Source organism: Carcharodon carcharias, chromosome 8 (genome assembly GCF_017639515.1).
Source record: "Carcharodon carcharias isolate sCarCar2 chromosome 8, sCarCar2.pri, whole genome shotgun sequence".
Classification (NCBI taxonomy): Eukaryota; Metazoa; Chordata; class Chondrichthyes; order Lamniformes; family Lamnidae; genus Carcharodon; species Carcharodon carcharias.
The window spans coordinates 126,245,018-126,268,892 of NC_054474.1; the positions used below are offsets into that span (position 1 = coordinate 126,245,018).

The 23,875-nt window shown below is 40.9% G+C and overlaps 1 protein-coding gene across 3 annotated transcripts in view; it reads left to right on the forward strand.

The window, feature by feature from the left end:
* pnpla7b (patatin-like phospholipase domain containing 7b) overlaps positions 1-23,875 on the forward strand; it is a 395,228-nt gene that overhangs the window by 234,874 nt on the left and 136,479 nt on the right. For all 3 annotated transcript variants that reach the window (XM_041193028.1, XM_041193027.1, XM_041193030.1), the window contains 2 exons: positions 412-487; positions 3,893-4,045. In XM_041193028.1, coding sequence (XP_041048962.1) covers positions 412-487; positions 3,893-4,045 — 229 coding nt within the window. The remainder of the gene's footprint in view (positions 1-411; positions 488-3,892; positions 4,046-23,875) is intronic.

Here is a 23,875-nt window from a genome sequence, read left to right on the forward strand (position 1 = left end):
TGCTGCACGTTTATTGGGAGATGATCTAGAGTTGATTATTGAAAAATTATAGCCTCTTCCCCATTCCTGATTTTAGCTGTTTCACCATTGGTCACCATCGCTTCAATTGTCTGGGCACTAAACTCTGAAATTCTTTCCCTAACTGTCTTCACCTCTCTCTCTCTTCCTTTAAAATGTTTCTTAAAATCTTCCTCTTTGACACAGCCTTTGGTCATGTGACTTGATACCTACAGATGTGCCTCGGTGTTAAATTCTGTTTGATAATGCACTGTGAGGATCCTTGGGGTGACATTCTGCTATGTTAAAGGTGCTATACAAATATAATTTGTTGCTGAAATCGCGGCATTTTCTAATAAATTTAGTCTCGGTCTTGCAGTGTGAGTATTCATGAATTGGTGGTGTTTGTTTTAGGTGGTTACACGACTCATTCACCTACTGGGTCAAAAGATCCTTGGCAACCTGCAGCAAGTCAGTGGTCCATTAGCAGGTAAGGGCTTTAACAGCAATAATTTGCCCCCCTCTCCATTGTATTGAATGCACAATAACTACACATTGAGTTTTTGTTTCCTCACAGGCTGTTGAAGATGGGAAGGAGAATGGTCCTCCACCCAATAGAAATTATGTTTAAATGAGAAAATGGTAACTTATAGAACTATTATCCTTTACTATTAACCTTTAGGCATTTGATAAGATGCCACGTTAAAGGTTAATGCACAAGATAAGATTACATGCCGTAGGGGGTAACATATTAGCATGGGTGAAGGATTTGTTAGCACACAGGAAGCAGAGAGTAGTGATAAGTGGGTCAGTTTTGGGTTGGCAAGCTGTGAGAAGTGGAGTACCACAGGGATCAGTGTTGGGGCCTCAACTGTTTACAATCGATATCAATGCCTTGGATGAAGGGACCAGATATATTGCAGCTAAATTTGCCAATGACACCAAGGTAGGCAGGAAAGTAAAATGTCAAGAGGAGGTAGAGAGTCTGCAATGGGATATAGACAGGAAAAGTGAGTGAGCAAAAATTTGGCAGATGAATTATAATGTGGGAAATTGTGAACTTGTCCATTTTGGCAGGAAGAATGGAAAAGCAGTGTATTATTCAAATGGAGAGAGATTGCAAAATTCATTGGTAAAGAGGGAACTGGGTGTCTTGGTACTTGAATCACAAAATGTTAGCATGAATGGACTACTCTTGCTCCTAAGTCCTATGTTCCTATGTTTACTGTTTTATAGGCTCTTAAAAAAATAGACTTTCTCCTCTCCCTGGAAGTGTAAAACTACTTTTTTACTTAACATTTAAATTGTTCATAGAAAAATATTGATAGCGCACACTATCCTTTTTTTGTCTGATATGACCAGCTTCCTTGATTGCTCAAAGCACTGGTTCCAGTGGTTACAATATGCTATGTTCTTTGCCCTGATTAAAATAACAGGAATGCTGATCTATCTTTAAAGTTATTCAGTTAACTAATGTCATGTTTCCATGAATTTTCCTAGTGATCTTGCCTATTGCTCCTGGGGCTAAGGTGTGGCATCTGGGTTGCAGAGTGAGTGTCTTCAGTTTGCCCCTCTCTCATGATTGGTATGGCCCTTGGTATGGTAGCTGAGCAATTTATCCTCTCAGCTTGTGAACTTCAGAAATGAAGTGAAAACAGTAACACACAGATAAATTATTGCGCAAACCAAGTACCAAGGATGCTGGCAATCTGAAATAAAAAGACAAAATGCTGGAAACACTCAGATATTTTTACCCTTGTGTAGTTAGGGATGTTGAAGCTAGGAAAATGTTTGTGAACCTAATTACCATGTTTCTTTTAAGACCAGAATATGTCAATTTCATTTGGATTACATGTTTAAGCCTATTGAAAACCAAAGTAATGTACACAGTAACTAAACCCAGGGCTTTCAATCTTTCAATCTTTTTATAATTTGGGTTTCCAATTATCTATATCCTCTTCATAATTAGAGTGTCATATTTCCTGGACTTAGAACACAGCACTGTTTTTCAACCATTTGAATGTTTGTGCCTTGACTATTTCAATACTCTCCTGGTTGGCCTCTCATCTTAAAGCCTTTGTAAACTTAAGCTCATTGAAAACTCTGCTGTTCATATTGTCTCTCACCAAGTCCCATGCCCCATCACCCCTGTACTCACTGACCTACAATGGCTCCTTGTCCGGCAACATCTTAATTTTTAACATTTTTACCCTTGTTTTCAAATCCCTCCATGCCTCCTCTCACCCGCCCTAACTCCATAATCTCCTCCAGCCCTACAGCCCTGCGAGGTACTTGTGCTCCTCCAGTTCTGGCCTCTTGTGCATGCCCGATTTTAAATGCTGCACCATTGGTGGCTGTGCCTTCAGCTGTCTGGAATTCCCTCCCCATCTCTTCTTCCCTTGGATTCATTTGTGACTATCTTATATTTATGTCTGCTAGTCTTGAACTCACCACAAGCAGAAACATCTCCTCTACACTCACCCTATCAAACACCTACATAATTTTAAAAACCTCTTTAAGGTTACTGTTCTGTCTTCTCTTTTTAAGAGAAAAGAGCCCCATCCTGTTCAGTCTTTCCTGATAGTTATAACCTTTCAGCTCTGGTATAATCCTTACAAATTGTTTTTGTTGCATCTTCTCCAGTTCCTCTATAGCCTTTTTTTGTAATGTGGAGACCAGAGCTATGCACAGTAACCTGCCTGGTTTAACCAAGTTTCTATACAAGATTAACATAACCTCTCTGAGGACGTAAAAGACATACTGTGAAGAGCAGGGAAGTTATCCCTGATTTCCTGGCCAATGTTTATCACTTCAGTAAACATCAGTAAAACAGATTATCACCTCTGACAATACAGCACTCCCCCTGTACTATACAGGTGTGTTAGCTGAAATGCTCAAATCCTTGGAGTACAATTGGAACCGCCAATCTTCTGACTCAGAGGTGAAAGTACTACCACTGAGCTGCAGTTAACACATAGTGACTCCGATATAGGGAGCATCAATGTGAAAACACCAATAGATTCAGCTAATTGAAAGCAACTTTCATTGGCAGTGATGGTGGCAGAACCGTCCTAAATCCATAACCAGCAAACTGGCAGTTATTAAATTTCACAGTTTGCCTTTTGAACACAGAGCGTTATGATGATCTGAATGGTTGATGAATATATGATGGCGAAACAGTGAGGCACCTGCAGTGCAGCGGACTTCAACAAAACCAAAGCTTCGTCATTACAGTTTTAATGGCTGCCTAGTGTCTCACTTGAAAACCTTCCGGTCAACTTAAGTTAGTGCAGTTCAGTCAGATTTATTGAGAAGTTTTGTTTCCCTGTGCAAATGGCCCTCTTTAAAAATGTTACATTTAAATTTTTTAATGGCCCAGTGGGTAAAGATACTACCTGCTGTAACACTGGGTCACACTGAGAGCTAACTGGCCTCGCCTATAGAGACACTACGATAACTTTGCCACAGGGAGTAGAAAACTCAACTAGCATTGTTGCTGTTGGATAGTCTTCTGTTAGATCACAATTGGGCTTAGGTGTCACGTTATTGGAGCCCCTACACACTCCTTGTTCTAGGTACATTCATGAAGAATAGTTATGTGAGGTTCCAGAATGCTGCTACCTCCAAAGTGACTTTAGTTCGCTAAGACTCAGATCTTTACTCTGTACCTAACCCCGTGCTGTGCCTGCTCTGGGTGCGTTTGATGGGAGCTTTACTCTGTTTAGTATTAGCCAAGTTTCGATGGTACTGCTTCTCCTGGCTCCAGCTGTACCTTGGTGGTAGCAGAAACCCCAGTACGCTGTAGGTACAGCAGAGGTGGTTCAATTGTGCCAAAACTCTTTCTTGTCATTGCATTAGCTAACTTTAGTAAATGTTATTATTTTCTCTGTGTAAGGTCGTGGCTTGGGAATCCACACGGTGAGCAACAAATTGGAATCGGTGGGGAATCCTGCCAGTAACCTCTCCACGGTGGCCATCTTGCCAGTATCTGAGGATGTTCCCATTACTACCTTCAGTCTGGAGCTCCGACATGCACTCAGTGCCATAGGTAAGAAACAATTTAAATAACACTGTTATCTACCAAACTTATACTATATACAGTAGGAACACAAACCTATCTCCAGCTTATACACTTTAGACAGACTGTATGGAGCCTACTCTTATCTGCATTACACATATCTATGGTGCATTTTATATTATTTAGTTCTGGGATGTGGAATCACGGGATTGGCAATATTTCTTGGCCTGAGGGAATTTAATAGTCAGCTGGTATTGGACTGCAATCACGTGTAGGCCACACCTGCTGAGAACTGCAGGCTCCCTGAAGAACATCACTGAAGACTTGCACAGACACCCGCAAAAAGAAGATAGCTAATGCCAGTTTCTGAGATGTCTGTAATTTACAGGTTTCACTTTTTTGAGCATAATGAAATATTTGCAAATATTTTAGCAGGAACAGAAGAAAAACATTTAAAGCTCCCAAAGGTACTGTACGGTGAGACAGTGGCTTTCAAATTTTCTGGAAAGGAAAAGTCCAACTAATACTGAATCAATCTGAGAGACCATGGAAGATACTGATTCACTCCCAGAAACCTTGGAAAATACTGATTCACTCCCAGAGACACCTGGAAAATACTGATTCACTCCCAGAGACGCCTGGAAAATACTGATTCACTCCCAGAGACGCCTGGAAAATACTGATTCACTCCCAGAGACGCCTGGAAAATACTGATTCACTCCCAGAGACGCCTGGAAAATACTGATTCACTCCCAGAGACGCCTGGAAAATACTGATTCACTCCCAGAGACGCCTGGAAAATACTGATTCACTCCCAGAGACGCCTGGAAAATACTGATTCACTCCCAGAGACGCCTGGAAAATACTGATTCACTCCCAGAGACGCCTGGAAAATACTGATTCACTCCCAGAGACGCCTGGAAAATACTGATTCACTCCCAGAGACGCCTGGAAAATACTGATTCACTCCCAGAGACGCCTGGAAAATACTGATTCACTCCCAGAGACGCCTGGAAAATACTGATTCACTCCCAGAGACGCCTGGAAAATACTGATTCACTCCCAAAGACGCCTGGAAAATACTGATTCACTCCTTCAGAAATCAGTGATTCCCCAACTGGACGCCCTGGTAGTTCTGCTGAGATTTTCAGGCTATCAGCAAAATGTTATGAAACGTGAGGTGGAAGCAGAGTGTGACTGTCATGTGTGACATAGGCCAGCATTTTCTGTTTGGCGTGCAGGGCCTGCCATGATCTTTCGTTTGGCAGACGCGCACTGGAGTTGGCTGTGACATAAAATGCCAGTGCACAGCCGGTGATCGGCTCCACGCCTGCTCCCGACTGGCTGCCTGATGGGGAGAAAATTCTCCCCATAGAATTTCTAGACATTTCAATTGAGCGGGGAATGCATAAGGATGGATGGACTCTGAAGTGAAAAGCAGGCATTCCCATCTGATAAAAGCAAAATACTGTAGATGCTGGAAACCTGAAACAAAAATAGAAAATGCTGGAAAAACTAGCAGGCCCAACAGCATCTGTGGAGAAAAAAAACAGTTAATGTTTCGAGCCCTTATGACTCTTCTTCAGAGCTAAATAGAAGTAAAGATGTAATGAGATTTATATTGTTTAATGGGGGGTGGAGCAGGTGAAGCTGGATAGAAGGCCAGCGATAGGTGGAGGCAAAGGAGAGATTGCCAGAGGTGTCATGGACAAAAGGACAAAGGGGTGTTAATGATTGTGATATTGGCTAAAGGAGGTGCTGATGGTGGCATTAAGGTCAGAAAGCAGAATGTGGTAATAACAGGACAAGGGTAAGCACTCTGGAAAGAACATGAACAAGTGACAGATGGCCCTTGTGGGGGTGGGGTGGAGTAGAGGGAGGGGATGATGGTGGGAAAAAAGATTGAAAATAGGATAAAAGGTTGGGATAAAACGATGAATAAAAACAAAGATAAAAATAAGTGGATAAAAAATAAAAATTAAAAAATGAAAATAAATATTGTAAAAAAGGGATAAAATGGGGGTGAGGATGGCGGAGAGAGTTCATGTTCTGAAGTTGTTGAACTCAATGTTAAGTCTGGAAGGCTGTAAAGTGCCTGATCGGAAGATGAGGTGCCGTTCCTCCAGTTTGTATTAGGCTTCACTGGAATATTGCAGCAGGCCAAGGACGGACATGTGGGCATGAGAGCGAGATGGGGTGTTGAAATGGCAAGCAGCAGGAAGGCCTGGGTCATGCTTGCGGACAGACCAAAGGTACTCCGCAAAGCAGTCACCTAATCTGCGTTTGGTCTCTCCAATGTAGAGGAGACCGCATTGGCAGCAGCGAATGCAGTAGATAAAATTGAAGGCGGTGCAAGTGAAGTGCTGCTTCACCTGAAAGGAGTGTTTGGGCTCTTGAACGGTGAGGAGGGAGGAGATAAAGGGACAGGTGTTGCACCTCCTGCAATTGCATGGGAAGGTGCTATGGGAGGGAGATGAGGTATTGGGGGTGATGGAGGAGTGGACCAGGGTGCCCTGGTGGAAATGGTCCCTATGGAATGCTGACAGGAGGGGTGAAGGGAAGATGTTTTCAGTGGTGGCACCATGCTGGAGTCGGCGGATGATCCTTTGCGGAGGCTGGTGGGGTGAAAAGTGAGGACAAGTAACACCCCTTTGTCCTTTTGTCCATGACATCTCTGGCAATCTCTCCTTTGCTTCCACCTATCACTGGCCTTCTATCCAGTCCACCCTCACTTAAACAGTATATATTTTATTACATCTTTACTTCTATTTAGCTCTGATGAAGAGTCATAAGGACTAGAAACGTTAACTCTTTTTTCTCCCCACAGATGCTGTTAGACCTGCTGAGTTTTTCTAGCATTTTCTGTTTTTGTTTCAGGCATTCCCATCTGGTTCATATCTGCAAGCAAATACCTGCTTTTGTAAAAACACTATGAAACCACACATTCCATGCTACCCTTACATGCTATGAGTCATATAGTATTATAATTTAGATGAGCAGTAGTTTGTAATTACTAATCCATTTGAAATGGGGCCTTTCAACCAAAAACATTTAGGAAAATCCTAAGGACCTGGAGCCGATACTGATTCACTCCTGTAGATGCCCCATTCAAAGACTGCCACAGGTTTGGCAATCCTTGTTTTAATGTACCCAAAACAATGTTTTCCAAATTATTATTGTATTCTGGAAATACTATACAGCGCTGAAGAAATTAGTATTTGTGACAGTAAGTGTGGAAAAATAATGCCAAAGTTGGATGACTGATAAACAGAAATCTGACCCTGGGCCTTGCTCAGCTTTTGAGACTTCCAGCTTGCAAACATCTGCTTTTATAAACCAGAAGCGCACTGAGCAGAGAACACTGAACCAGCCAACAGCACATTGTCCCATATCTGAGTAATATTGTTAAATAATCGTAATGCATAATATATTCCTTCAAGTGAGTGCTAAACCTGTTTCTGGCTGGAGCAGAGATCACTTTTTACAAAAGGTAGAAATTATACAGATTTATCAGCATCAGAGCAATTTCCTTGGGTGAGTTTCATTCAGTGGAGAGAAATTTCAGGATCTCACGTTTTCTTTGTGAAAATGTTCAAGTAATTTTATGGCGAAACTAATAATGATACAGTTCACTTGTGTTCAGTAGAAATTATCAGTTCTATCAGGGTAATTAGTGAATGAGAACAGCAAAGGAGCGAAACCTTTCCCTCAGCAACCATGGCAAGCTGACTGCTCACTTGATGTCTTTCATTTTAATGTTTCTATTGATGATTGGTGAATCTTATGCAGGAGGAAATGAAAGACTGCAAGCATGACACTGGCTTTCAAAAGGCCAGAAATGGCCTGTGGTTTGCTGTTATGGTTTTATTGATGACTCCCCCCTACCCCTGACCAACAACACACATTTTTAGGCTGCAGGGATTGGTCTTCAGCTTCACAGTGGAGGTTCATTTGGGATTCATTATGTTACTCTTAATGAAGACTGGCCAGTTGACAGTTTCATTCACACTGGATCTCACCTTCAAAGAGACAGAAGAAACAGTGGCTTTGCAGTGAATCCAATGTAATTGCAAGGTTATTCCATACAGTATTAATCAAATCACACAATATAATATGATTTTTAATTCAAAGCATTCATTCAGATATTTGCCCTTTGTGATTTCTGAGCAAAGCCTATAGCTGCTACCATGATGGATAAAATATTCTTTCTGGAATTACATCACTGGCAGAGCCAGGTATGGATATACAAAACACTGGACTGGAATCAGCCTGAAAGGAAAGGGTGCAATTTGGGATGATTTTTGAAGTGATTTGGAAAATGGTCAGATCAAGAAACCGCATGCTTAAATATACTGTAGAGTGTTCCTACAAGTTATTAACAGGGGGAACGTGTTACATCTGGAGTTAAGTGTGTGCCATATACAATATTTAATTAGCTGATGTTCCATGGTGCTTCTTACAGGGAGTTGGAATTTTTTTAAAAGCAGAGACGTTTTCCCAAGCAGTATTTGCAGAGACACTGATTTGTCAGCATTGGATGAGGCCCTGGTCTGGGAGCAATGGAAACAAGCCTTAGACTAGGAGTGATGCAGAGAGGGGTTAGAGAAGATTCTGGGATCACTGAAAGCCTGCATCTTGGAGCATCAAGAGGAGGGGGTGGTCTTAATGTCTGGGAGCTCTGGGAAGAGGGGTTGAAGGCAAGATAAGGAGCAGTAATTTGTTTTTAAAAGTGCCTGTAAATGATTGTGTTTCAGCACTTTAAGAAATTACTGATTCACAGCCGAGTGCTGGGAGCCAGCAAGGAGGAGAGGAGCTGGGTTAGGATATGAGGCTGGGTGAATGAGTGCAGGAAGAGTTTGAGATGAGGGCATTGGATGAGAGCACAGGCTGGGTAGGAATGAAGCTGGGGAGTGGGAAGCTGGAAGCTTAAGCTGAGGACAAGGTTGGGGTTATGGGTTCAGAGTGCTTTTAATATCAATTTTCTATAAATAGATTTATCTTTTGTATGATGCATGTGTACATGTACATGCAGATATGTGCATGCACATATATTCATGCGTGCTGACATACACACAAGAAATAGAGAATCTAAACAAATTGGTGAAAAAGTACAGCAGTGCCATCAGCGCTTAAAAGCAAATGAGATCTTTGCCAGGTTACTCAACATGACAAAACAAAAACAGAATTACCTGAAAAAACTCAGCAGGTCTGGCAGCATTGGCAGAGAAGAAAAGAGTTGATGTTTCGAGTCCTCATGACCCTTCAACAGAACTGAGTGAATCTTAGGAAAGGGGTGAAATATAAGCTGGTTTAAGGTGGGGGGGGAGAGAGAGAAGTGGGGGGGTTGCGGTGGTGTGGTTGTAGGGACAAGCAAGCAGTGATAGGAGCAGATAATCAAAAGATGTCACAGATAAAAGAACACAGGCGTTGAAGGTGGTGATATTATCTAAACGAATGTGCTAATTAAGAATGGATGGTAGGGCACTCAAGGTACAGCTGTAGTGGGGGTGGCGTGGAAAGGCTACCAGGGTATAAAAGATTTAAAAATAATGGAAATAGGTGGGAAAAGAAAAATCTATATAAATTATTGGAAAAAACAAAAGGAAGGGGGAAGAAACAGAAAGGGGGTGGGGATGGAGGAGGGAGTTCAACATCAACATGCCAGCTTACTGTAGATCCTTGGGTATAAGGCTAGAAATGTAGGTCACTGGAAGTTGTACTACTGCACCTCATTAACAGAGTGAGTTTCCCTGCTTTTATCTTGTCACATCCTCCTGTCTATCCTGAACTTACTGCGAGCATTTCCCATTCTGATAATGGACTGCCTCTCTGGGCTCCCAGCTCTCTGGCAACAAACAGCAATAGTGACACATAGAGCATTAAGATATGTTTTCCTGCGACAGCAGCAAGGAAGGAGTCTCATATATGGCTACCTTATCTGTGTGTGTGTCAATTGTGCCCTCAGGTACTGACAGATTTGCGGTATGTTTTCAGGATTTTTGGAGTTGTGAATGTAGGACTTCAGTTTACCTTGTTTCTCACAAATATTTATGCATCAGAACATTTAGACAAGCTTTCATTTTTTTTTTTACATGAGATGTCAGTAACTTGAGCAGAAAAATTTCACTCAAATGAAGTTGTCATTTGCCAAGTGGAAGCAAGTGCCAGATAACCTGCACTTTATGCTTCCCTGACTAATGCATACTTGTTAGGTAAGAGCATTGTCTAAGGTAGCTCCACCCAATTTAGCTGAGTTGCTCTTGCAGAGCGCTGACATGGACGAGATGGGCCAAATAGCCTCCTGTGCCGTAGGGGCATTTTGATTCTAGACCATATGACCCTGAGTTGTAGCACCAGAAGGTCTCCGGTTGTAACACAAGTCGATTACAGACCGACAGTTGAATCCTGACCTGTGCAAAGTTAGCTGATCTTAATCACTACAACAGTAGGGATGCTAAATAATTTTAATGCTCTTAGAGGACAGTAACCAGCCAGGGTTCTTGCCTTTGGTCACTGATCCCAGTTGGAATATCTATGTGTGTGTATGTGTGTGCTTGTTGATGTCAGACAAGAACAGGACCAGCTTCTGATTCCAACCACATATCCATGCCATCACTAAGACTGCCTCTTTCCACCACAGTAACATCGCCCACCTCCACCCCTGCCTTCGTTACCTCTAGGTTTAATTATTCCAATGCACTCCTAGTCTGTTTCCCCATTCTACTTTCCATAAACTTGAACTCATCTGAAGCTTTGCTGTCCATATCTTTACTTGCATCAAGTCCTGTTCACCCATCACCCTATGATGCTGATCTATATTGGCTCCTATTTAATCAATGCCTCAATTTTGTAAGTTTTCACCCATGTTTTCAAATCTCTCCATGGCCTCGCTCTTCCCTATCTCTAAACTCCTTCAGATCCATAACCCTCCGAGATATCTGTGCTCCTCTAAATCTCTCCAGAAACTTTTATTTTCCATCAGCTGCTGAGGCACTGAGCTCTAGATTTTCTTTCTTCAACCTCTCTACCTCTTTTTCCTCTGTAAACCATCCTCTCTGACCAAGCTTTTGGTCATTGGACCCAATATCTACTTAAACGGGTTGGTATCAAACTTTGCTAATGCTCCTGTAAAGCCCGTTGTGATATTTTACTGAGTTAAATATGCTATTTAATAATTTAATAAGTTGTATTGATGCAGTGAGGTTGAATAACCTATTGACCCTTATCATCTAGCCTTACACATGAATAATTGTCACTTTGAGGTAGCAAAGGGTTAAGAGTGCTCATGAAACATAACCACAGGATGAGGCTGCATCTTGGAGAGGGTGGGGAATAAAAATTGGAGAGAGGAACATATTGGAGATTACCTGAATGTTGATCTGAATTTTCACCATTGCACTGAATGCATCTGGTGTGCTAATGTGGATTGTACCAGGATGTACAAGAATGATGAAACCATTGGTGAGAGAATGGTAGTGTGCAATTGGCGTATGAGAATGGTGGAGGCTTTGGCATGCGAGAACGATGAAGCTGTTGTTACAATCCCTAGGATTGTAAACCAAAATAAACAAAGCTACCAAACAGCCCCCAAAATGAAGAAATTACCAACAAGATTTGACCTTTAGTAACTTCTACTTTAACACAAATCAGAACCAACGGAAATTAAACATGAATTAACAGGAAAATGATACTTTAAAAAAAAGTAAATTTCACTTTAGTCAATACAACTTACACAACCACGTACATTCCCCTTTTCATGTGTGACATTACATAGCTACACGGTCCCACAATATGCTGTTCTTTATTAATGCAGGGTGGTTTAGAAGTTCTGTCTGACAACAGCTTTCACCTTTGAGTTTCACCCGTATAATTATCATCAACAAGGCACACTTCTGTGAGCCCTGCCTTCCTCGGGTCACAACAATTCTGATGGTATAGCTCTCCAGAATTCCTTTTCAACCAACCACGTAATAATGTCCCTAGTTCATGGTTTAGCCACTTCTGGTAAAACACACAGCTGTTTAGAGCCCCTGTGCTATTCACACAGCCTTCCAGGTTCAGACCTTTTTAGCCTTCATGCACAATGCCTTCAAGAGCTCCTGCACCTGTGCACTGATCGCCTTCTGCCCCCAGGTCTCCTTTGTGTCTGCAAGCCAGATGACTTTCGTATGTTATTTTCCTTCCTTTTGGTACTGCTTCCAGATTAAGCGATGCTAAATCATATGGACCAGCATTTCATCTTATTCACAGCATTACAATTGATCCCTTTGCAATTCTTGTAAACTCTTAAAAACTCTTTTCAAACATTCTTAAAAACAATTACAGATTCCACATACATTTTAAAGAAATTATAACTTTTCCTTGCATTACTGCTTTCAAGTCAAAGGCTGTCACATTGTTGGTGTGCAAAACTTAAAATGAATGAAGAGCTGTTGGTTATCCTGCTAGATAATGTCTTGTGCTGTTTTGCACAGATTTGGTATGCATGAACCGTTGCCCCAGTTTGTTTAACAAATATCTTTTATTTTACTCTCATGGATGTTTTATTCTTTCATGTATCTCTCTTGAGCTGCTCTCTTCCTCTGTTCATTGTGCCTATCATTCTTTCATCACTGCTAATCTCTGCTCCTGGTTCACTTCTGTCCCTCTCACTCATTTCTATTCTATCTATTTGTGTAACCAAGGTTCTTCCATTGCTGTCCACTCCCCATATCCCTATAGAAAACTTGGTGAAATCACGAGATCTATAGTTACAGACTAAGCTCTGGTGACATCGACCATCAGTTGACCCAGTGATAATCTGCCTGCCCATTGTCACTGCATGGAGCATAAGAACTATAAAACAAGTCATTCAGGATGGAATAACTTGAGCATAAAATTTTTACATGTTTTCATGTTTATGTCAAGAAGTCTCAGGATTCCAAGGGTGTCAACACAAGCTCAGGATATGTGTAGTTTGGGGCTGCGGGTTTTGGGGGAAGTGCGGTGTTAATTTCCTACACTGCTCTTATACAAGCCTTCTCACCCCAGCCCAGTATTGAATCAAGGTGAAAGGCTGGCACAAGGCAGTCATTGTTTTTGCTGAAAAGCAGTGGCACGTAATTACATCAAATTTACAGCACAGAAACAGGCAATTCAGCCCAAATGTCGGAGATACCCTAAGTGCAGTAGATTATGGCCTCCAGGGATGACAGAGATACACAATGGCTTATTGTCAGAACATAGTCTACGTTAAATCATAGAATATTACTTGTAGTATCCTATCTATAATAAGAGAGAGACTATGGAGACTGACATTGTCCTTGGAGCAAAGAAGGTTAAGGTGTGATTTAATTAGATGTCCAAATTTTGAGGGGTTTTTAATAGAGTAGATTTCCATGAAGCAGGGTTGGTAACCTGAGACCATAAATTTAAGATAATTGGCAAAAAAGCAAGTAATATATTTTTCTTTTATTCAGCAAGTTGTCACAATCTGGAATGCAATGCTTGAAAGGGTGGTGAATAGTAACGTTCAAAAGGGAATTTGATGAACACTTAAAAGTGAAATTATTTCAGGGCTGTGGGGAAAGAGCAGGGGAGTAAAACCAATTGGGGGAGACAGTAGCATAGTCATAATGTCATCGGACTAGCAATCCAGAGGTCTGGGCCAATATTTGGGGGGACATAGGTTCCACGGCAGCTGGCAGAATTTAATCTCAATTAATAAATCTAGAATATGAAGCTAGCCTCAGTAATGGTGACCATGGAACCATTGTTGACCCTGGATCCACCGTTCTCGCACGCCAAAGCCTCCAATGTTCTCGCACCCATATTTCACTAATGCTCTTTAGGGGAGGAAATCTGCAATTCTTACCTGGTCTGGCCTACACATGACAGATCCACAGCAAAGTGGTTGACTCTTAACCACCCTCTGAAATGGCCTAACAACCCACTATGTTCAAGGGCTATGAGGGGTGGGCAATAAATGCTGGACGCCCACATCCTGTGAAAGAATTTTTTAAAAATTGATATCAATGGGCCAAATGGCCTTGTGCTGTATAATTCTATAACATAATGTGGAAGAGTATTCATTTTTCTATATAAACTCTGCCACAGCTACTATCTTTATCACGATTGATCAAGAAATAATTTTTTGATTATCCTTACATTTCATGTCAAGTATAAATAATAGTGCAGAGGAAGCTGAAAGCCACAAAGGCAAATTGGTTTATTGTTATCACTTTTGTCCTGAGATGAGATTTTCATTAGAATTGACCTTGTTTTCCCAGTGCTTATTTATTGTTTTACATGCAATAGTATCATTAATAACCAGGAAGCAGGCTGACCTACTGGTGTGTGGAAATATTTTTTGGATACCTGGGGCTGGTAAGATTGACGACGGTCATCATGGTATACTCCATTTCAGCCGGAGTGTAATGACATTACCCTGAAAGACGCACATAGCTAATGTGCATTTCTGAAATTTGTTTTGAGTTTCATAATCTTCAAACACACACCTGCTTTCTTCTGCTTTTACAGTCAATGATTTTAGTCACAGCAGCAGGATGGAAACACTTGGAATTTGTTTTGTTCAAACGTCCATTTCCTTTTTAGTGGTGCATTGTAGAGCGATCTCTTTTCACCTTCCCAATTGTCTCCCATCATCTCCTCAAGGCCAGCTGTTCAACTATCGGATGTGGGTGCCTGGGAAGCTTGGAGGGCGATTGGGTATGAGGGATGTGGATGAGGATGAAAGAGGAGTAGGATTATAAAGTGAGGGGAGGGGAACTGGCATTGTGTGTGGGGAAGAGGGAGGAAAACCAGTGAGGTGCAGGATGAGAAAAGAGGGACCAGAAGAGAGGAGCTGGGGAATGGCACCATTACAGTTGAGCTTCATCCTGTCTTCAACTGATGGCCACGTGTGAAGATGCTCTAGTTGTGTTTGGGAGTGTAATTCGCTCCCTGCTCCCTGAACCTTTGAGGGACTGTGGTCTGATGCCTCCTTAACTGAATTCAGCGTAGGTCAGCAATGGAACCCGGGACCTTCCTGGTCAGAACAGCTCAGTGCCACATCACATAGTATATTTACCATGTGAATTAGATTAAAACAGTTTGAGTCTCCGGCTGATGGCTGTGGGTAACATTGTTGTGATGCAGCAGTATAGTGTTAATTTTGTGACATTATTATGCACAGGTAGCATGTGTGTGCATGGCTGAGAAAATGAGAGATGGAAAATTGGATCAGGGTTTGTTGCATCCAGTGGTGTTGCACAAAATTGGATTATTGTGATTAAAGATTTTTTTTTAATGGGATTGTTTCTGTTCTTTTTCACTTCCAGGCAGCTGCTAAAGCAAATAATGTCACCTGGCTGCTTGTAATATTAAATCGGTCAGTACTAACCCTCTGGTTTAACCCCCTGTTTAAAACTAGGTTTTCAATTTATAGTGTCCACAACTTGCTAAATTGTTAACTACTATATATCATCTTCTTTGTAAATTATTTGGCTCTGCAATACAACTGAGTTTAATGGGATCGACACTTTGCTTTTATTAAAAAGTGCACAGCTTTTGTAATTGGTTAAATGGCACTGATAATTAAGATTCCATTGCCGCTTTAGACCTGCTGTGATATTTCTCCTCCCTGCGATCTCTGTAAAATTAGATTGGAACAAGCTTCAGATCTTTTAATGTTCACTCATGTGTTCACCCTCCATGTACAACTTAATGGGCCATTATCCAATGATGTGTTATGGGACACCATCCAGCAAACACTTCATTCTATTTATTCTAAGTTGGTCTCCAAAGTGCACAGTCTCCCTGCTAAATTCACAAGGGCATGCTCCAGATCCATATCTCCATCCTTTCTTTCAATATCCATCTCTGCACCTATGCAGTTTCTTGAGCTTTTGAGCATGTACAGTAAGTGCTTTGGTTGCCTCACACCTCAGTCAAAATGTTGCCCTTGATTTTTTTTTGTTCACTGGATGTGGCAGAGGCAGCATTTATTGTCCATTCATAATTGCCCTTCACAAGGTGGTAGTGAGCTGCTTTCTTGAATTATTGCAGTCCATGTGGTGTAGGGACGTCCAAAGTGCTGTTAGGAAGAGAGTTCCAGCATTTTGACCCAGCAACAGTGAAGAAACAGCAAAACAGTTCCAAGTCAGGCTGGTGTGTTGCTTGGAGTGGAACTTGCATGTGATAGTGTTCCTGTGAATCTGCTTTTTTTTATTCTTTCATGGAATGTTGGCTTCACTGGCTAGGCCAGCATTTGTTGCCCATCGCTAATTGCCCTTGAGAAGCTGGTGGTGAGTTGTCTTCCTGAACCACTGCGCTCTGTGGTGTAGGTACACCCACAATGCTATTAGGAAGGGAATCCCAGGATTTTGACCCAGCAACGGGTGGTAGGGATCACAAACCAAAGTGAGTTTTGTGCTATTTGAAGCACCTGGTGTTGCTGGGCCTTTCTGGAAACCCTCCAAAATCCCCAAAAACTCATCTCAAATCTTTATGGATCTTCCCCCAGGTTCTCGTTCCCTTGGGTTGCAGCAGTACCATTTTCTTCCTCACTTTCTCACCTGTTTCTCCTTTTTTTAGCCTTATAAAAATTGTGCATGAGTGAGCTGTTTGTGAACTATTCTCTTTGTGTAACATTGTTCACTCTTTCTTGCTGCCATGATTGAAAATTGTGAAGAGGTCCAACAGCAAAGTGGGGTGGGGGGGCAGTGGTATAGAAAGGTGAACAAGCCAGCCCTGCATTATTGTTTGGCCTAGTTTTGCAAAGCAATCTAATTCCCACAATGTGCTGATATGTATGGAAGCAAGGGTGGAGGCAGTTCAGATGTCTGCAATCTCAGTGCCTTGCAGTTTCATATGCCCATCAGCAACTTTATAGGGGACTTCTGATCTTTTATTGAGTGGTCCTATGAGTAAGCAGTTCAAAGTTCAGGCCTTAATTGCATTTCTCTTGTTACAAGCTGATTCGAAACACCAAGCAGCCTAATTCCAATCAATTCTAATGTTAAAATATTATCACCAACTTTATTTCATATCTACATATCTCATATTTTCCCTCTCCTTTCCTTACTTCACCCATCTGTCTTAGTGTTGCCTGGAGAGCTGCACAGTTCCATGCTGCCTTTTCCCACACTTTTTATGTCCCTGGTGCAACCTGCGATGCAGGGCATGCGGCGCAGGTTGGAACATGTGTGTAAGCCCACTTGATCTAAGCCGCAGTAAGATTTCACTCCACTGCCTGTTACCGGAGATAATAAACTCCACAGATATGACTGTATTGTGATTGTTATGTTTGTTTTAAATCCAGGTATTTTGTATTTGGAGAGGGAATGTCTGAACTCACTATGTCACCTATGTGCCCTTATGTCCAAGTCAATTTGTAATATGCCTGGAGATCTAATAGAGAACTGTTTTTACTTTGTTTTAGCTGATCAGTTTTATCATGTGATCCATCTTGCTTTCAGTAGCCAGTTGAGTAATGTCATTCAGCTATTAATGAATATTGTCATTAACAGTGACAACATTGTCAAATTTTGTCTGGTAACCCTCCTGTGAAGCACTTCGGACATTTTTATTATGTCGAAGATGCTATATAAATGCAAGTTGTTCTTGCCAAGTTAGACTTTGATTTAAGCTTTAACTGCCAAGCAAGTTTATTAAGCAGTACAAGCGAATGACACAGTACAGCTTATATGATAGATGTTAAGCTCATCTATTATTTCTCAAATAAGAACATAAATATTCATGTCTATTGCACTGAACTATTTTTATGTGGTGATTCTTTTCTTCGCTCACTTTCTATGGAAGGTATCTGACCTGCCGACCCCTGAAAACTTCAGACAAACTTTTCAATTTTAATCAACCTAGGTGAGAAGTACTTTGCCGAAAATGATCGTGACCAAACAAATTTAAATAATTGTTAACTCAAGCACATATAAGCACCTTGCGAATTTTGTTCAAATAGTTGAACAACATGGCCTCTTCCTTCAGATGCCTAGCCGAGACAAAAATGAGCATCATGTTTCTTGTGAAGGAAGCTTCTTTAAAAGAAAAATCCTCCTGTGTTGTAATGGAATTAAAGAAGTCATGCTGAATCTTAGATAAGCATACTTCATTTTTATCACAGTGATGTTCAAAAAACAAAGTTGTTTGCCCCAATGTCGGATCCCAGGTGATTTTATTGAACTCTTTTTTGTTATTTTAGTACTTCATTTATGTTCTGTAAAATAGGCTGTCCCTAGTCCCATGGGAATTTAAATACAGTAGCAAGCAGGAAGTTAAAGGAAAACTTTTCCCTTAAAAGTTATATTTTTGTGCTTTATTCGATGATCAACAGCCATTTTCTTTTCTAAACTTTGTTCTTGGTACTTGGGTGACACTGGCGAGACTGCATTTAATGCTCTGAGGAGGTCATGCCTTACTTTTTAAACTGCTGTTTTCCTCAGGCTACTAGTTCTCTCACAACACGGTTCAGTTGGAAATTCCAGGATATTGATTCAACAATGGCAATATATGTCCAAACCAAGATTTTAATGTAATTTGGGGATGGTGGTTCCATGACCTTAGTGGAGATCAGAGAAGACTGAGGTGATGTTAAAGTGAGATGCTGGAATGCACCCTGGAGATTGTGTGCACTGCATCCTTGGTGGGGTTATTAAGTCCGGTGGTAGGGCTGCCGAAAGAATAACCTGCTTTGACCCTCATGATATCAATGTTCTTGAGTATTGTTACAGCTGAACAGTAGCCCCACTGTGCCCCAACTCTCTGGAACTTCATCTCTCAGCACACCCATTTTACCCTTCCTCTCAAAAATGCCAAAAGCTTACTAAAGATCTGTGTCTTTGGCCCCCTCTGAACCACCCATTTCCCTCTCTCCCACTTTGCCCATTGCCCTATGCTCCAAGATATCCCTCAATATGAGAAATGTAAAAGAAATGTAAGTTGTTTTAACACTAATTAGAATTTCAAATTTAAACTCATGGTGATAACTTCAAGTCAATAAATATCCCAAGCTGTTTTTTTTTGTTTCCAACTATGACAATGTTGGCCATGATAAACACAGGAGATCTTCCCTGCCTCCCCACTCCACCTCCAGCAAAGCCAATTCCTCCTTTTCTCTCAGTCTTTCTGAATGACCATGACTTCTGTGCACACTGGGACCTGCCCTATTGTCTGAACATTTTGCTTTTGTGGGCTTTTTGCTTGTGTGCTTTGGAGCCTATGAGATGCTTGAAAAGAATTGCAGCACAAAACACCAAATTCAAGGATTGCTTTTACCTTGCAAGGCACTGCCTTTGACAGACACTAAAGATAGTAAAGCTGAATGCAACTAACACACAGGGTCTGTTTTCCATTTGTCAATTTTGTGTGTTTTAGCTGTTGCAAAGCTATTGCTGACCACTGACATCCCTTCTTAGCAATTCATTTGGTGCAATTAGATACAGAGAACTCATCCCAAACTTAGTTAGATTTTAAATTAGATTTTAATTTAATTAATTTGATCCAATTTAAAGCACCATCCAGCATATTTGACACATACATAGATGTGAATGTCAGAGTATTGTCAAGTTTTAGGTCCTGACCTACCCAGCACTGGCTGATTCTATTTTTTGTCCTTTTGACTGCTTGCTTTTCCAAGGATTGAACAGGGGAATATCATGCATCTGGAATTATACTGGAGTATGTTCTACAGGAAGAATGATATGGGGGGAATTATTAGGGGAAATTATGCAAGAGGAATGATTTAATTGATTGGATATAAAGAATTATGTAGAAGTTTCAGCACCAAAATGGTCTATTAGGTTCAAGTGGTCTAAGATGTTGTTTATGCTCTATGCAAGCCTCCTCTCGTGTCTCTCCATCTCACCATATTTACAGGAATGCTGTAGGTGCAGTATATATGGATTTTCAATAAGATAGCTGGAGAAGCCAGTGAGAAAAATGTAGGCATATGGTACAAGAGGAAATGTGGCTACATGGAGAGTTTGTTGATGGACAGGAAACAGAGTTAGAGTAAATGAGTGTTGCTCAGCTGAGGAAAGGGCTGGAAGCATTATACCTCAGGAGTCGGCGCTGGATTCATTTTTTGTCCTCAGTATATGAACATGGTTTGAACTTGGGCTGGTGGACGGTAATGTAGTGGTAATATTACTGGACTAGTAACCCTAACACTAGACTGATGTTCTGGAGACATGAGTTCAAATCCCATCACAGCAGCTAGGGAAATTTAAATTCAATTAATTAGATCCGAAATAAAAAGATAGTCTCAGGAATGATGATCATGAAACTGCCAGCTTGTTGTGAAACCCATCTGGCACATGAATGTCCCTCAGAGAAGGAAGTCTAACATTCTTACCCATTCTGGACTGCATGTAACCCCAGATCCATAGCAGTGTGGCTGTCTCTTAACTGCCCTCTTAAGCTTTGTTGTTTTCCAAGAAGGTGGCACACCGTCACCCTCTAAAGGACAGTTAAGGATGGGCAATAAATGAATGAATTTAAATAAAACGCACTTTCAAAGTTGCTGATGACGCAAATAGTTATTTTGGCAAACAGCAAGGAGAACTGTTAAAAACTTCAGGGAGACTGAAATGGGTTAGCAGAATTGGCAAGCAAGTGTTAGTTAATACATTTTGGGAGGGAACTCATGGTATGGGAGTATATACTCAGTGGCAAGATGCTGAAGGGTGTGGATGGAAAGATTCTCCAAATACAGAATTCTTTGAATGTTCAAGTGCAGATGACTAAAACCATAAAAAGGCCAGTGGCTTTTTGGGTTTTGTTAGTAGGAGTGTATTGTACAAGAGTAAAGAAATCATAATGAATTTTTTGGGTGTCAGACTTAACAGCCCTCTCTCATGAACTTAAATGATTCACAGCACTTGTAAGGGGCAAGCATATTTCCTTTAGTGCAACAGTGACTACATTTCCAAGAACTACTTAATTGGCTGTAAAACGCCATGGAACATATTGAGGTTGTAAAATGTACTAGAGAAATGCAAGTCTGTCTTTCTTTAATTCTGGTTCCCTTACTCAGTGACAGAATTGTAGACTCACATTTTGATGGGCCAATGATTTTGATATTAGAATGAGAGTCATGAAGACATCAGAATAGGTGCTGAAGTAGGCCATTTGAACCTTTAAACCTGCTCCACCATTCAACTAGATTACAGCTGATCTTTTAATACAATTCCACCTTTCTGCACTATCCCATTATCCCTTGGTACTCAAAAATCTATTGACCTCTTCCTTGAATATACTCAACAACTGAACATCCAGAGATTTGGGATAGAAAATTCGAATGATTCACAATCCTTTGAGTGAAGTCATCTTGTCCAAAATGGCCAGCCCCTTATTTTGGTGTTGTAATTCAGTATTCTAGATTCCCCAATTAGGGGAAACATTCTTGCAGCAACAGCCCTGTCAAGGCCCTTTAAGAATGTTATACATTTCAGTGGGCCTGCCTGTCGGTCTTCTAAACTCCAAGGAATGTAGAATAAAGTCTACTCAGCCCCTTATCCCAGGAACCAGTCTGGTGAACCTTTGTACTCTCTAGGGCAAGTACTCCCTTCCTTGGGTAAGGACATCAAAACTGCACACTATACTCTAGTATTGGCCTCACCAATACACTGTATAATTAGTAAGACTTCTTTGCTCTTATACTCCAAACCCAATTATAGCAAAGTTAAAATACCATTTGCCTTCCTAATTGCTTGCTGTACTTGCATGTAAGGTTTAGATCAAGTTTAGCAGCAGATGTGGGGAGCCATCCCTCATCTGTGGAATGGTACTTTTAAAGCTCACTGAAGATAAACTAAGCCATAGCTTCTCAATTTAATTGATAATATGTAAGGCAGGTTGCCAGTAAGCACTGCCATTTGAACTGAGGCAGGCATGACAGAGCTGTCTTCAAATAGCTTAATAGCCGGTTAATGCATCTTGCATTCATTAGTCTTTATTATACTGTTTTTTTAATGTATTCCTGCTCCATGCTGAAGGGATTCAGTAAGAATAAATGAATATTTCATATTTGAGTAATTGAGAAGGGGAGAAAATCAGAGTTTTTCCCCCTCTTTTGCAGCTCTTTTCTGTAAAAACCACATTCTCCAAACGGGCAAATTATCATCTTATTAAAAATAAAATTGTTGTACATCGGCAGCTCTATAATCTGCAGTGTTTGTTTTTGTTACTCTTGTTTGTTTTTGAAATATATTTAATTACACTTTGCAAAAAGATATAAAGAGGCTGCAATCAAGAGTTAGTTGAAATTAGTTTGGCAATCAGTATGATCATTATGGAAATGCGCCCTCTGTATTGCATTGAGATAAGCAGCACTAGCAATGTCTTGAACCGTAGGAATGATGTATCATCGTTAACAGAAACCACATGCTTTGACCATTTGCATCTGGACTTACATCTCTACTGTTGAGAGTTGGTGGTTCCATGTGTCTCTCTTCATTCTGTTTTGGGGCCCCACCCTGTCCTGCCACCACTTTTCACTTGATTACTGAGAGGATCAAGTTGCCAGATGGACAGGTCAACTCCTGTCCAATTTACCCACCCTTTGTGGGAAGATATCACAACCTGTACTTGGCATGGCTCAGATCAGGCTTGGGAGTGAGAACTCTTTGTGCCGTCACATCCCTTGGCCAACAGCAGAGTTCTCAGCCCTCATTTTTATGGGCCAATGATTTTGTTAATGGATTAAGAGGGATTGTATTATTGCACTGGGAATGCTGGGTTTGTAATGTTACAGCGGTACTATGCAGCCCCAAAGTTGTATTGCCCAGCAATAGTTCTACCTTCTCCCAGAGGTAAAGTCTAAAAGTTACTGCTTCAGCCTAGGGCAATACATTTTTACCCCTGGGCAAGTCGTCATTTATCATTACTGTGATCTTTAAGCTGTAGTATGCTCCTGATAGCTGTGATGCATTGTTTTGATGAATCTGGCTGATAAGAACCCAATAGCAAGTGATTTTTTTTATCAGGAAACTCATTCCTCACTCAGACCACAAACTACCTACCTGACTATGCAATAAGGAGCCTTCAGAGAAATATCTCCCTCTAATCCTCCTGGCTGAGATTGTAGATGTGGCATGTGAAGACCCCATGGGAGAGAATTCTCACCCATTCATTCCACCATTGAATCACCTGTGATCCAAAATAGTATCTCTGCTCTTACTGATCACTGAGGAGATCAGAAACCGATATGCACCATGCCTTCTATCTACTCAATGACATCTGCATTATTCATAGATTATTCTATGATGCACTTTTTCATCATTGTATTACTTCTTTCACTATGAAGAAATGTACTTGCTGTTTTTCTATCCTATGGTGCTGTGCAAATCACTGGTAAATTATCTGGAACTGTGTTTTGCAGACAAGATATGTCTGCTTTATGCATATGCTTCTCGTGAGATTTCCAATAGTTATAGTATTTCACAAAGGTAATTGTCCCCCTTACCTCATCTTTTCAGAGCTTACAGTCCCCCTGTCACATTATCCAACTTGGTTTTTAAATAATTTCAGGGTTTAAGCTTCCATAGTTTTGCCCAGAATTCTCTTTCAAATGTTCACTTCCTGACATTAATCCTAATTTAATTTTTGTTTGTTTGACCCTGTGTCTCCCACCATTTTAATTCAGTTCTAAATAGCCAAGGTTAACATTATCAATCCTGTTCATTACCTTATGTTCCTCTATAATGACCATTGAATCCAAAAATTCCTGGGCAGAAGATTAGTAGTTTGTGAGCTGATGTTTCCAGGTGTAGATCAAGTGAGCTGTGTTGGCCTATTGGTTAATTATCCTTGTAACTATGATTCCTAAATAAAAATAACTCATTGTCTCCACTTGTGATATACCTA